This window comes from Sus scrofa, chromosome 13, assembly GCF_054392235.1.
Source record: "Sus scrofa isolate SSC_HxYL_T2T_F1_AM1 chromosome 13, Sscrofa_HxYL_maternal_Yorkshire_Landrace_v2.0, whole genome shotgun sequence".
Taxonomy (NCBI): domain Eukaryota; kingdom Metazoa; phylum Chordata; class Mammalia; order Artiodactyla; family Suidae; genus Sus; species Sus scrofa.
This window is the reverse complement of record NC_139395.1, coordinates 172977155-172992616: the sequence shown is the minus strand read 5'-3', so window position 1 is coordinate 172992616 and position 15462 is coordinate 172977155. Positions and strand designations below refer to the sequence as shown.

The 15462-nt window shown below is 37.5% G+C and overlaps 1 protein-coding gene across 50 annotated transcripts in view; it reads right to left on the bottom strand.

The window, feature by feature from the left end:
* Nucleotides 1–15462, bottom strand: part of ABI3BP (ABI family member 3 binding protein) — a 277985-nt gene that overhangs the window by 23737 nt on the left and 238786 nt on the right. For all 50 annotated transcript variants that reach the window (XM_084991540.1, XM_084991569.1, XM_084991544.1 and 47 more), the window contains 2 exons: nt 13061–13270; nt 7129–7237 (listed from right to left, as the gene is read on the bottom strand). In XM_084991540.1, the coding sequence (XP_084847666.1) occupies nt 7129–7237; nt 13061–13270 (319 nt within the window). The remainder of the gene's footprint in view (nt 1–7128; nt 7238–13060; nt 13271–15462) is intronic.

Sequence of the window (15462 nt, the reverse complement as noted above, 5' to 3'; positions counted from 1 at the left end):
AAAAAAAAAAAAAAAGAAAAGAAAAGAAAAGAAAGAAAGAAAAGAAAAAACAAAGTTGCAAGCAAGAGGAACCAACTCTATTTCTTCCTTCCTTAATGAGGAAATAATTGTTCTGCTGCTGCTCAAAGCTACAATAAAACTAAACAAAAAGCCTGATGCTCTGGCAGCATATTTTATTCCCTTCTACAAAACCCATGAGAAGAGATACTGAAAAGTTTTAATGCAGATTGCAGAGACCATAATTTCACAAAAACACTAGGAACAAGGGCACAATAGCCATTCCATATGCCTGCTTTTTTCAGTCAGATTTACAATTTATAAGAAGTTGCTGCCTCTACTCCAGTTTATTTTAACTGCCAAGATTTTATTAGGTCAAACAATGTAAACAACAGTCTCAAACGGTCTTTGCTGTCAGCTACAGGAAATTTTGGTGAGTTTTAGTATTCGAGAAAGAACTGTTCTCCAGAATCCTCCCAAGCCGCAGAGGACGACAGGAGAAGTACTTGAGCTGGTTCAATAAACTTGATTTATCTTAATTACCAGACAGAGTATATTTTCCATAGGAAATTGCTGGGCCACATGTACGTTTGGCACACAATGTGGATTCTTTGTTTTTTTAGGGATGGAAATCCTGTGAAATTGGATTGTTATGATCATTATACAACTATGGATGTGATAAATTCATTTGAGTAATAAAAAAAAAAAGCAAGCAGAGACATGGACTCATATGAAGAAACAAAACAAAACAAAAACAAAAACAGAGAGAGAAAGATTAAAGGGCTTTTTAAGTGGACAATGATTATGTGTCAAACCATATTCCCCAACTAGCTCATCAGGAAGAATCTGGCCCATCAATGGCTTACCAAAATGTGCTAAAAATAATTTGTCTGAAAACAAACTGCAGACCACAGACATAGATTCAAAGCAGAAATGGTTTATCAGGACAATTCTCTTTGCTGTAGGACAGACTTAGGTTTTATTTTTAGTTCCAGTTTCCCCATACTGTTTCTGTGCCTGGCTTCAGAGGTCGTAAGATTATATTATTTTATTTTATTTATTTATTTATTTATTTTTGTCTTTTTGTCTTTTGTTGTTGTTGTTGTAGCTATTTCTTGGGCCGCTCCCGCGGCATATGGAGGTTCCCAGGCTAGGGGTTGAATCGGAGCTGTAGCCACCGGCCTACGCCAGAGCCACAGCAACGCGGGATCCGAGCCGCATCTGCAACCTTCACCACAGCTCACGGCAACGCGGGATCGTTAACCCACTGAGCAAGGGCAGGGACCGAACCCGAAACCTCATGGTTCCTAGTCAGATTCGTTAACCACTGCGCCACGACGGGAACTCCAGATTATATTATTTTAATAAGCAGTGGTGCAAGACTTACTTTTTTTTTCTTTAGGGCCCCACACGCAGCATATGGAAGTTCCCAGGCTAGGGTTTGAATAGGAGCAGTATGTAGCTGCCGCCCTACACCACAGCCACAGCAATGCAGGATCCGAGCCGCTTCTGCAACCTACACCACAGCGCAAGGCAATGCTGGATTTTTAACCCACTGCATGAGGCCAGGGATTGAACCCATGTCCTCGTGGATCCTAGTTGGGTTTGTTACCACTGAGCCACAACGGGAACTCCCAAGACTTACTTTTTAAGCTGTATACTTTATCAGTTCTTCTGTTTATAGAACCGAACATAATCATAGTGGTCTTTGCAAACAAAGTAGCTGGCTCCAAACAGGAGAGGCTCTCTTTAATATTTTTCTTTTAGTTTAACAAGAGCCACACAACGAGGTTTCACGGGGAAAAAAAGAAGTGGAAAATAAATATTGGAGAGTGGGCTAGATGGGTACTGATTTAGCTGGACACTAACATCTCTACATCTTCTTTGTATTTTAGGTGTCGGGGTGAGAGAGGGGTCCTCGAAAGAAAGTGATGGAGTTGTGCCACAGCTGTTTGCCTCTGTCAACAGGTCTTTTCTGTTTCACTTGACTAAGACAGTTCTGCTCCCCACGAACAGCCCCTCTTCCCTGTGCACACACACGTCACCCCAGCTGCAAACAGCCGTCGGCAAGACTGGGCCTATCCCTGCTCTGCCGCCTTTGGAGCTGCCCCCAGGTTCCTCAGGGGCTCTGCTTTCTAGGGACAGACACATCTCACACCAGGTATGCAGCTGAATTCTCCCAACATCAAGACAGCTGCTGGATGGTCCCTTACTGTGAGTTGGTTTTTATCAGAGTAAATAAAAAACTGGCTAAGTCATTACAAACAGGCAGAGAGAAGGTTGATATACGCTGTGAAGAGAAAAGGTAGCATCATCGACCATCTTTTTGGTTCTAGTATAGTGTGTGAAGGTTTAGAACTTTTAACCCCCAAAGTTTTGTGGATCTATTTTCTCTGTCTTAATCCTCCTGAGCTGAATGTTCTAACAGCAAGCTCTACCCCGCTTATGTCAGTGTTTAATGCTAACAGTGACAATCACCTGTTTTAGAGTCCATGCTCTCTTTTTTTAAGTCAGGACAAATGGTGAAAAGTGCAACTAAAATAAATTATTTATATGGGTCTCAGAATTGAAACAAAGCTATAGATATTCCTTCAGAATTTTTTTTTTTTTGTCTTTTTTGTCTTTTTGCCTTTTCTAGGGCCGCTCCTACGGCATACGGAGGTTCCCAGGCTAGGGGTCTAATTGGAGACGTAGCCACCGGCCTACACCACAGCCACAGCAACGTGGGATCCGAGCCGCATCTGCGACCTACACGGCAATGCCAGATCCTTAACCCACTGAGCAAGGCCAGGGATCGAACCTGCAACCTCATGGTTCCTAGTCAGATTCGCTAGCCACTGAGCCATGACGGGAACTCTACTCCTTCAGAAATTATTATCTTCCAGCTTTTCACATAGGGAATTTCAGAACCTCATGGTGAAATTTGCCTATTTGGGAATGTTTACTATACATTTTGACATTTTGACTTAAAATTGTCCTTAAGCAATGAAATATGACTAAAATCATTCTTTATGGCTAATAAAAACCACTTGTTAATTGCATCCAGTACTCCCTTCCTGTTTAGTTTACAGGTTGCCCTTTCTTAGCATTAATCTTGGTTGGGGCAGAGAACATACAATGGAAAAAAATCTTGCCTTAACCATTTAAGACAGTATAAAAAAAAAAAAAAAGCTTGCATCGAAAAAGCCAACAAATCTAAATTAGGGAACCCATAATTTTATTACTCTTGCTGTAGCCTTGACATCATTAGTAACTTTGAGGACTACTGGTATTTCACCTAAATTGTGCACATAGATTTCATTTGAAAAAACAATACTGTTGTTGCTCTTCGTTTTCTTGCCATCCTGCCCCATTCCATCTATCCTTTACCATCACATTCTAGTCTCAAGTGTTCCATGAGGCTTTCTCTCTTCTAAATTGCAGAACTTGGTGAAATTCTGCATTGGCATTCTTTTATTCTGTTATGATATTTCATGGATGTTAGTTTTGTTTCCTCATGTAGCTTTAGGCTCAGAAATCTCAAATTGAATGAGATTTGTTTACTTCACTTTATTTTACTTATTTCACTTTATTCTTAACTTATTTGACTAGTTGACTAATAAGGGTTTCAATGCATAATTTTAATATTTCAGCTGAAAACATTTTTGCCCATTAAATAGATAAATTAATCTCTAAGCATACCTCTGAGAGCACAAAATATATTTATCAGCTCAGTGGGGACTGGGATCTACTGAACTGCTTGACCACCACCAAGTTTCCCATAGTTTAGACTAAGTAGTTTTCATTAGAAAATTTACACCCATGTGTGTTATATTTGTCCCCAGTGTGAAAATATTCTTTACTTCAAACTTACTGATATGCAACTTTTAAACCCTGATGATCAATTTAATCCTGGTCAAATCATACTGATGAACATTAACAGTCTTTCTATCTGAATAGATTTCATTCATTCACACCAAACTGAAAATAACATTAAATATACCAAATGCAGACATACTTATGGCCCCAAATTTATGCCAAGTGGTAAAACTTGGCATGGTGTTTTGACTTCAAGGATTCCTAAACTTAGTGTAATAATGCTTTTTCCAAAGCCTCCTTTGGACTTTGCTGGCCTTGAGCTGGGGTAGGTTGCTGGAGTCCTCCTTAGAAGGGACACTGATAAAAGATGGGAGAGAAAAGCAAGACATGCTATGAGGGTGGAATAAAAGGGACATGGCTGTATCTGAGTCTGAGGCAAACTCCAGAAACGATCAGCATGAGTCTTCGGCAATGACAAATAGATGCTAGATGTGAGCCCCATGACCGGATTGGTCCTATGATTCCAGAATGAAACCCAGCTCAGCCCAAAGGAACTTTTCTCTTACGCACCTATTGGACCGAAGGTCTGATGCCAAAGTGGTATTCTACCAACTGCTACTCATTATAAGTAGCTCTAGCATCAAAAGTGATTATTCTGGAGTTCCTGTCATGGCTCAGCAGAAACAAATCTGACTAGTATGCATGAGGACACAGGTTCGATCCCTGGCCTCACTCAGTGGGTTAAGAATCTGGCATTGCTGTGAGCTGTGGTATAGATTGAAGGCTTGCTCGGATCCCATGTTGCTGTGGCTGTGGTGTAGGCCTGCGGCTACAGCTCTGATTCAACCCCTAGTCTAGGAACTTCTATATGCTGCAGGTGCGGCCCTCAAAAGACCAAAGGAAAAAAAAGAAAAAAAGAAAAAGAAAAAAGAAAAGAAAAAAAAAGAAAAAAGTGATTATTCCAACTAAGCAAAAGTCAGAATGAAAACTAAAATGCAAGTCACTGCCTAGTTACTTTCAGGGTCTTCCCATCTCTCCTAGACTCCTGATCTGGTCCAGAAGGCTCTTGTAACTTGGATCCCACCTCTCTTTGCTTCCACTGCTTCTGTCCACTTTTCACCCCTCACATGGTAAAAATAGCCTTTTATTCACCACACACAACCATGCCATGCAGGGTCACTGCACTGACACATGCTATCTCCCTGACATTCCTTTCCCCTACCACAGTCACCTGGCTGCTACTTTCTTCCTCATCCTTCAAGCCTCTCCTCTCCAGGAAGTTTTTCCTCATTTCCCCAGACTTGACAACATGCCACCCACTCTGGGTTCCCATCACCTGCTGGTGCAGGCTTCTACCAGAGCTCTTACCACCTTATGTAAAATAAGCAGTCATTAGCAACTCAGCAACCTACCCTACTAGCCTTAAGCTCTCAAGGGTGGCCCTGTATTTACTTCTGTTTGTAGGCACAATACCAGGCACATGGCTGAGCACATCACTGGCATTTAGTAAATGTTACTTGAATACAAACACAAACCTTTTTACAAACAAATCAGGTTTAAAATGTCACTGGCATTACTGTGTTCTACTTCTGATCATGAGCTAATAGGTGCACTGTGAAAATCTGAGAACAGCCTGATTCAGAAAAGGAACACAATGAACATTTAGAAATTGGATGTCCTGCAATGTACTTTCTGTGTACTACACAGCTCACTTTTTCTCGAGGAGAATAAAAAACTGAAGAGAAAAACCAGGTTCTGTAAATCCAGATCTGCCTATTAAAAAGGTCAAATTAAGTGATCTTTTCTCTTTTACTCTCCTTAAAATTGGTCATGGTAAAAACAGGCTCTATCTCCCTGATAATCTTGCTAAGGAAACAGAACCAAGATCACCAAATAGGATTTTACTGCAATATATACTTATTTTGGCAAACTTAATATCTTTAAGAAAATTAGCAGTTGCAAAATTTTCCACATTACAACTTAAAACAGAGAACTTAAAAAAAAAAAAAACCCACACTTGCGGGAACGTGTTATTTTTGCAGTATAGGACTACAGTTTATATACAGCAAACCGTCTATAACGACTTACGATGCTTCCTTTTCCCCTGAAAAGGTTAAAAGTCTCCCTGCTGTCAGAGCCAAAATAGGCTCTTCTGGGGTCACAATATTCAATTCAATTCAGTCACCTGATGACAGTGAAAGATCTAAGAAATAAAACATGAAAAATAATCTCCGATGCTGAAGTTCCCGTCTTTACCTCTGCTGATCTTTTTCAACACAGGAACTTTATCAAGTTATGAAATAATCCATCTGGAAAATCTCCTGATTGTGACTCTCTGAAAATTGATCTGTGCTGCTTGGTGTACTGTAACTTAAGATGTCAGGTTTTTGTTGTTGTTGTTATTTTATGCAGAAAGCATCTGAATATCAAACAGTATTTGGGAGTTTGAGGAAAGAAATTGATTTCCCACAGAGAGTGAAAGTGAGTCCAGAAGTGAATTCAGCACATTGTCTTTTTTTAAGGTAATACTTGGCTGGATCCGTTTGAGATTCTCCTTGAGCAATACGTTTGATGATTTAGCCACGTAAAGCAAAACGAAAACCAAAAACCCCTTCTCTACTACATTTCTAGAAATGTTTAAGGCCATTCTTCTTTTTGTAACAATAAAATAACTGATAAAATATTAGGTATTTTAGATTTAGGTATTTTAAAAAGGAATCACAATATAAACAACCTGGTATCAATGTGTAATAAGGGATGCCATGAAAAGTTACTGAAAAATGTTAATATTACATATATCCATTTCAAAAATCTTTTCTCATTTGTCTATGATAAAAAAAAACCCAAAGCAAAGGATTAATGTGTCTGGGACTAGTTTGCGGCTATTTTAAGCATCAACAATTACAAACTTTCACCTATATTTGTCACATGGCTTTTGTTTCTGTGCCCTCCTCTTCTAGCATGCCAGCCAAATTCTTCTGTGCTTCAAATCTAGTTTACACCATGCATGCTCCAGTTGTCTCTGGTCTATAGAAATTTCCTTTTCAACATTTGGATTTACTATCAATGTTTGATATAAACAGCCTTCTATTTTTCAGTGTTCCCAGCTATACTGTTAACTTACAAGACTGTCTTGTCAGCTGTTGTATCCCCACCAATAACTTGCATACTTGTAAACCTTGACTCTAGGGCTATCTAGTGCTGTTATCTAGAGAGCCAAGGAAGGAAATACAAAGTAGATCTTCCCTTAAGATAGAGAAGGATGACATCATTTCATTCCTTTGTTACGATTTTTGTGCTTTGAATTCACCTTTAATGGTTCTGGTGGCTTACCTTGTGTCTGGTTTTAGATTTTCTACTGTGGAGAAGGTTTGATTTGTAGTTTGAATGGACTTGTTCTTACCACTGAAGGACCCATTTTCTCTCGATATAACTTCATATTCTGAAAAGCAAATAGGCAACAGACACTTGTCTATGTTTGGGCAAATTCAATGTTCTTGAAGCCAACAGCATAACAAAAGTGAGCCACTGAGATTGCTGATTGATCATACACATTAGCAACTTCCAGATGGGGTCTGTCAGCAGATGATGAAGGTCGAGAAGAATGTGGGGAGTTACTCATTGACCACATCTGTTTTCTCTTTATTAGAGCAAGAAAGGCCTGCTAACCATGTAGACTGATGATGCTTCTGTAGTAGCATTGGGTACTGGTAACCTATGATTTTGTTAGGTAAGTCAGATTGTCGGCCATGGTTGGAAAACCCAGTGTTGTACAAGGAGTGGTGCTTCACTGGAAGGACCTTTCTTGCTCACGGGGCTTTAAAATATAGATAGAAAAACTGTCACTCAATACATGGCACTGCTGCAAAAGACTGTGAGTTGAAAACCATAGCAGCAAATAATGGCTAACCAAATAATGAACTCTACTTTCTTACAGTTCATTATTTGCTTACTTTTTTTTTCTTTTTTGGCCACCCCACTGCATATGGGGTTCCTGGGCCAGGGGTCAGATCCCAGCCACAATTGAAACCTAAGCTGCAGCTGCAGCAATGCTGGATCCTTAACCCATTGTGCCAGGCTGGGAATTGAACCTGTGTCCCATCGCTCTTAAGACCTGGCCAATCCCACTGCCACAGTGGGAACTCCTAGTTTGTTATTTTGAATGATGGGATCTTGGTACCTACTTCTTATGTAAGTTACATAAGTTTTGTATGTACTGCTTACATATGTCCCCTTGATAATTATGCCCTTAAAATCTGCATAGAGATCTGCATAAATTTAATTTAAGGGCAAGTATTTATGAAATTGCAGGGCTAATCAAAAGAGAAAGACTTTTAGAGTAAGAGGATATAATTTACAAATTTGTTAATTGTTTCTTCCTGCTCACAGTTGGGATTTAGTTTAATGCATGTGATAAGATCACAAAGAAGATTAAAAAATATCAAACAAAAAAAAACAAAAACCAACAAACCACAAAACCCCAGTCAAAAACAACTCCATAAATATGAAGAAATACATGGTGGTGGGCATCAGGGAACACAGGAAGGTTGCAAAGGAGCTGGCAGTTTCTGCTGTTATTGCTCAGACCAAAGGTAGTAGATAGATGGAAATAAAACTGAAATTATAGAATTGTTCATGGAGACTTACACACCAGTTTTAATTTGGGAAGGATCTTTAATGGTTAATTTTAAAAAATGCAAAAAGGAGGATCACTTTTTCTGAATAATTTCCTATAACCCTCCTTTTGAGTTTCTGAAATTAAACTGGAAGGCAATGGCCATTGTATCTGGACACATTAGTTCAGCTATTAAATGCTAATGGGTGATTTAGAATTCCTTCTTCAGACTCTTTGCTCCCAACTTAGGTCTCAATTGTTTTCTGTTCTCACAGAAAGTGGAAAGAGAGGGAGAGCGAGGATCCTGAATTCAATGTATTCATTTTATATCCTTTCCTCAGCTTCAAAGGGACATTAGCTAAAAAAAGATGGGAGTACTTACAAGGAAAGTACTACTGATTTTTTAAAAAATGGAAACTGCATGATTTAATGGATCAAGACCAAGCCACTTGCCTCCATCTCAGCCTCAATTTTCCCATCTGTAAAATGTCCATAATATCTCCTCATAGTGAGGCTTATTGGGATTTAAGTAGGAATACATGGAAAGTGCTCAATAGTGTTTTGCATATATTTTGTACAACAGGTGGTACTTATTATTGCTTTTATTATTACTATCCCTGAGTTTTATTTTAAAAATAGGATCACAAAAATTTGAAAGATTCCAACTGGAAAGATTCAAGTGCTGCTGAGTCACCACAAAAGCAATTTATATGAGACTCCAGTTGGTTATCCATGAAAGCAACCATGTTCAAAAAACATCTTTGGTTTGGGTCATTCCTTACCAACCATGCAGTGTTTTTAATATCACCCTGGTCTTTTAGCACTTGAAATACTTATTTGCACATCTCAATTTTCTTTTTATTTGAGTTTTAAATGTTAATTAGTATTATTTTGTCCTGAAAGATTGGAGTTTTCAAAATGGAAAAACTACCTTCATAATTAAAAAGATACTTAGAATTTCAGAATTCTTGTTATTTGTTTTTCATGCTTTAAAATAAAATGAGACCAAAGGTAGGAGGTAGATAGTGGAAATAAAACTGATAATTTTTTTCATAAATCCACCAATATTATAAACATCTACCACCAACAAAAAAGTATGTGTTTATTTTTCTGATTTTAAAATAATTTCATTAATAGTAAAGATATAAGAAAATCTATAAAAAACTAACACTGAATAATTGGTCTCTTTTTTTTCTCCTGCAGAAGGTTTTATTGTTCTATTATGAGGTAATTTACTTAGGAGATAATTACTTATTACAAAGATTGAGAACATGGCAGTTGGTGAATAGGGCATGAAAATGAGGCAGAATATTAACTCAGGGAGTCAGTGTAGGAGCCTGGGCTTTGATGCATTATTTGATAAGGCCATTGATTAACATTTGTGGCTTAAGGACTCCAGGGAGTAACATTCCCACAGGCCTTGTTTACTATAGGGAGTGCACCTACTCCCAGATGGACATTTAATCCCTAATCCCCTGTGACTCAGTTTATGGGAGGAAAATGTCAAAGAAACTATGAGACCTACAGGACATTTCCGCCCCTAGGACCCTACTGGACAAGGACTGATATAGGTAACCGAATAAGGCCAATGGGAGAAGACCACATCTCTCTGGACCCCACATTGGTACCCCCCATCTTTAAGGAATAAAAACCCCTATAGGACAATAGAGAAAGGGGGGCTCTTCTCCCCCCTCCCAGTAACCCTGGGAGCTATCTGCTTTCCTTTAATAAAAACTTTGCTTGCTTGCTGCCTGTGTGTGTGCGGAGTTCATTCTTCGACCACCACGAACAAGAATCCAGATTCCGTTACCATCTTTTCCAGCATCAAAAATAGTACTGGTGATAACTACTTTAGCAGTCCTACTTTTGCTACTATTGACCAACTTTAACAGCTTCTAATTCTTGCTGCGCAAATTCTCTAAGTTTTATACTTGCAATAAATTGATAACAATGGGAATTATTATTATAAATAAAAAGCCGCTAAAGTTCGAAGAAGCTAATTATAGACACAAACTGAGTATCAAGAACACAGCTGATCTGGGATTTAAATCTATGTCAGCTTTCTCTTGACATGTCACAAGGTAACACCTCATAACTAAGTTACTTTAAGTTGTCCAAGGCCCCAGGCTATGACTTGTTTCTATGGTGCACTTATTTCTACTTTAGTGTAGAAGGGACATCTGAATTTGAATGTATTCACTAGAGGTGAATACATGCCTGTCAATTAAAGGAAAGACTACTAACAGAAGTTAATCTGGGTAACAAGGACTATATTTCACTCTCTTTTTGTTATCTTTCTAAATTTTTTCTTGCAAAACCATTTCCAGTGATGTAAGAATTAATCTATTTTCCAAGCTGGTTTATAAAAGATTACACTTGAAATCAAGTGATATTTAATGGAACACTAAAAATAAACAAAAATTGAAAAAATAGATCATTAGGGCATATGTCCAACATTTAAACATAGACTAGGTGAGTAATGGTTAAATATGGATTTATTTCTATTTAGAAAATATTATAGGAGTTTCCGTCATGGCTCAGTGGTTAACGAATCCGACTAGGAATCATGAGGTTGTGGGTTCAATCCCTGGCCTTGCTCAGTGGGTTAAAGATCCAGCATTGCCCTGAGCTGTGGTGTAGGTCTCAGACTTGGCTTGGATCCTGCATTGCTGTGACTGTGGTGTAGCTGGCAGCTATAGCTCTGATTAGATCCCTAGCCCGGGAACATTTATATGCCGCGGGTGCGGCCTTAGAAAAGACAAAAAAAAAAAAAAATATATAGCTATAGATGTGATTCCTATCCTTGAAAATTGTTATTACGAGTCCAGTATCTAGTGAAAGATCTCATAATAATGTTACAAAAGTAATTGGTTAGACAAAGTATATCCTATTTATGATTCTTTTAGATTGCAGGTTTATATACACATTTAATTTTTAAAAAGTTATAATTTTAAAAAAAGGAAAATACAGAAAATCTTTCTGCTTTAAGAAGTTAAATCATATATTATTGACATACCCAGATGAATATGTGTTAGATTATTAGATATATTAGATTAACCAATTTCAACTTGATGTCCTATATATATCTTTAAGGCAAGTGAAATTTAAGGCAAGACAAAGACAATCTTTTCCCAGCTTGTGACACTTTTGACAATCATGTACCACAGGGACATGAACCCTGCTGGGATTTGCTACTCTATAGATCATTTGGTTTTGAGAGAACTAAGCCTCAGACTATCTTAGGAACTCCTTATTAGTATTGTATATGGATTGAGAGTTTTAGACTTTTTAATACTTGTAGATAAACAATACTTAGAGACTGATTTTTAGATGGTGGGATGATACCACCTACTGGCACAATTCCAAGTAAGAAACAAGACTAGTCAAATCCCCAGGAACAATGGGCAGTGGTTGGTTCTTTCTCAAAACAAAGGCAAGTTTGCATGAGAAAGGAAATTCATAAAATATGGCTACTCTTTTTAAAAAGCCAGCAAAGCAAAGATAAATCGCTTATACTGGGAAGTGGCCTAGACCAAATGGTTTTGTCTGAGGAGAAATAGCTGCTGTTTTCTCCTTTATTCATAGAAAATTTTTTGGCAGATCCTGCATCTCCCCACTTGGCCTGTGTACCTCTCTCTACGCCTCCTCAGTGGGTGCCTCTATTCCCTGTGCTTACCCCAGGCACAAGACAGGGGTACACACAAGCAGCAGGAACCTCATCAACTCACTGGATGTGCTACATTCTCTAGCTGATTTGGGTTGTTAGTCTTCCCGCCCACCCTCTCCTTCTAGTTTGACTGTCCTGCTCATTATGGAGAATTAAATTCGCATATAACAAATTCAAAGAATAACTCAGAGTTCCTTATTTTTCCCTGTCATTGTTAGACAAATTTGGTGAGTGATATCAAAATCAAAATTTCCTGAGATGAGCAAAAAATTGACCAGGATTAGAATCTAAAACAATTTTTTCTTCTAAAATGATTGAAATAACTTTTAACTTGCTTGAAAATTTCAAGGTCAATCTAGAAACTGGGATGTTGAAAGGAAAATTATGTTATCCATAATTTTCTGGTAATGAAAAGACTAGATATAACTTCATATTGTGAAAAAAAGAGTTCTACTGTATAGCACAGGAAACTATAGTCAATATCTTCTAATAAGCTATAAGGGAAAAGAATCTGAAAAATTCTTTCAGAATGCTTGAGTGTATACATACACACGTTTGTATTAGAACAGAATCATTTTGCTCTACACCTGAAACTAACACACACTGTAAACCAACTATATTTGTTTAAAAAAAATCCATGTGCAAAGAAATCTAAAAAGCAATTTTGAAGTACAAGGTTAAAATTCTAAGTGCTAAAACAAACAAACAAACAAACAAAAAGAGTTCTGAGAGGAAAAGGAAGATATATACCTTAAAGAGATCTGCTAAATTAACAGGGACACCATAACCTGGACAAAGATGGTCATTTCCCAACTTGTGACACTTTTGACAATCATATGCCACAGAGACATGAACTCTGCTGGGACTTGCTATTCCTGAGCTATGCCTCACAGATCACAGTTGGACTCTAGGTACCACATTCCCAATACATTGTCTTATTGGCACCTCCCACCATAGTGACTGTCCTCATGCCAGGATCTTACCAGTTACAGTGTCATTTAGCGGCTTATCCCAGTCCAAGATGACAAATGAGGGACATCCTTCCACAGTGACCACTGTGAGGTTGGTAGGTGGGTTCTGAGGTGGGCTGGTGGCATTCCCCTCTGTAGCCTCCTCTTTGGGGAACCGTTTGACAGAGTCAGTGATGGAGCAGGGCCTATTTTCAGGCTTTTGGATATACCGCACATGAGGACCTAAGAGAGAGGACATTGAGCATTTTATGAGCTTGTAAAAAAAGGTGGAGGTGAACTCACAAGTAAAATGATCTATTTGAGGACATTTGATCTAATATTATAAGCAGATGGGTCAAAGCAGTGATATGGATAGCTTGAATTTGTGAAAATCCAGAATCCTATCTTTGGGATACATGATATGGGTGTTATTGTTGATTTTTTTTTTCTAAATAGGTTTAGTGTATGCTAATATCCAAAAGTAATTGGTGTCCCTGAGTGTGGTTTAAACTGCATAATTTATAGGGCGTTGGAAGATTTGCCTCATAGTGGGGAATGATAAGCCCTCATCAAACACAGTTCTGATCCCACCTAATAAGCTTAAAAGCCAGTCTCAAAAAGATCAAGTGGTTTCAAGTTATTTAATTGTACCTCAGAATAAAATCCAAGAACATTTTGCAAATAGAAAACATATCTAGCATCCAACTGGATAAAATTAATAGGAAGTTACTATTCATAATAAGGAGAAAAATAAATCATTTGAAGCCAACTTGACATTTGCATAGAAGTTAAAATCATGAGATAAGGACAATAAAAGAGTTATTTTCATTATAATCTACATGGTCAAAAAGTTAAGGAAGATATAAAAAAAGACCCAAATTAAATTTCTAGAGATCTTTAAAGGAGACAGAGAAAAAAAGACACATTACATATAGAACAACAAACAAGGATTGTGGCAGATTTCTCATTGGAAAGAATTCAAGTGAGAAGGCAGTAGAGCAAGGTTCTTTATACACTAAAAAAACAAAACCCCAAATAAAAAACCTTATGATCTAGAATTCTGTAGCTAGTGAAAATGTCCTTTAAAAAAACAAAAGCAAAATACCTTTTAGACATACAAAAGCTGAAAGAATTTATGACCAGCAGGCCCACCCTACAATAAAGATTCTAGGAAGTCCTTTAGGCAGAAGGAAAATAATGCCAGATGGAAATAGGGCTCCACACAAAGGAATGAAGAGCACTGGAAACAGTAACTATATAAATATACACATTATTTTTCTCATTATTTAATTCTTTGTAAAAGTTAATTTACTATTTAAACAAAAATGATTACAGCATAGTGTGATGTATCTAATATGTAAAAGTGCATCCTCACTATTTCTGTTCTGTCTAGCCAGCACAGAAATGCAAGAAAAAAGATACCCAAGTTGGAAAGGAGAAAGTAAAACTTTCCTCTCAGATGACATGATTTTGTATGTAGAAAATCCAATGGGTATACAAAACAAAAAAACAAAAAAACAACCTCCCCCACCAAAAAACAAAAACCCCAGAAAAACTACAGAGCTTTGCAAGTTTGCATAGTACAATATAAGTGAACAAAAACCAACTGTTTTTCCATATATTAGCAATGAACAACCGGAAACGGAAATAAAAATACTACTTTTATGGTTTTCTTTATACTGAAAACTATGGTGAGAGAAATAAAGACCACCAAAATAAATGGTGAGAAATGCCATATTTACAGGTAAGAAGACTTAACACTGTATAGCTGTCAATTTTCTCCAATTGACCTACAGATTCAATGAAATTTTAGTCAAAATATAAACAGGTTATATTGAGAAACTCATTCTAAAATTTAGATGGGAATATGAAAGGACCTAGAGTCACCAAAACAACTCTTGAAAAAGAAGAACAATTTTTCTTACAGAACTTATAAACCACAGTGACCTGGACATGCAGAGTGAAAGAAATCAGACCAAAAAAGTTCATACTGTATTCTTTCCATTTATATGAAATTCTAGAAAAGCATACTAATCTATAACATAGGATATCTGTGGTTACCTAGGGACTAGAGGTGAGGAGGGAGGAGTGAGGAGGAAGGATTACAAAGGTACATGATGAAACCTTTGGAGGTGGTGCATGTATTCATTATCTTTAGGTTATGACGGTTTTATGGGCATACACATATGCTAAAATTTATCAAATTTTTTATTTCAGAAAAATATATCTCAAAAGGAAATACTGGGCTCTATCTAATGTAATCTCTCCCCCACTGTAGTAGATCACAGATTACTGTTCAAAAGTATCCATGGAAGGAGTATACTTCCCCAATCTTTGATCTGAGCTTGGTAATGTGACTTTATCCATTGAATATTGGCAGGTGTAACAAAAAAAGGAACTTGTAATGTGGTTGTGTTTTTGGACTCCCCATATCT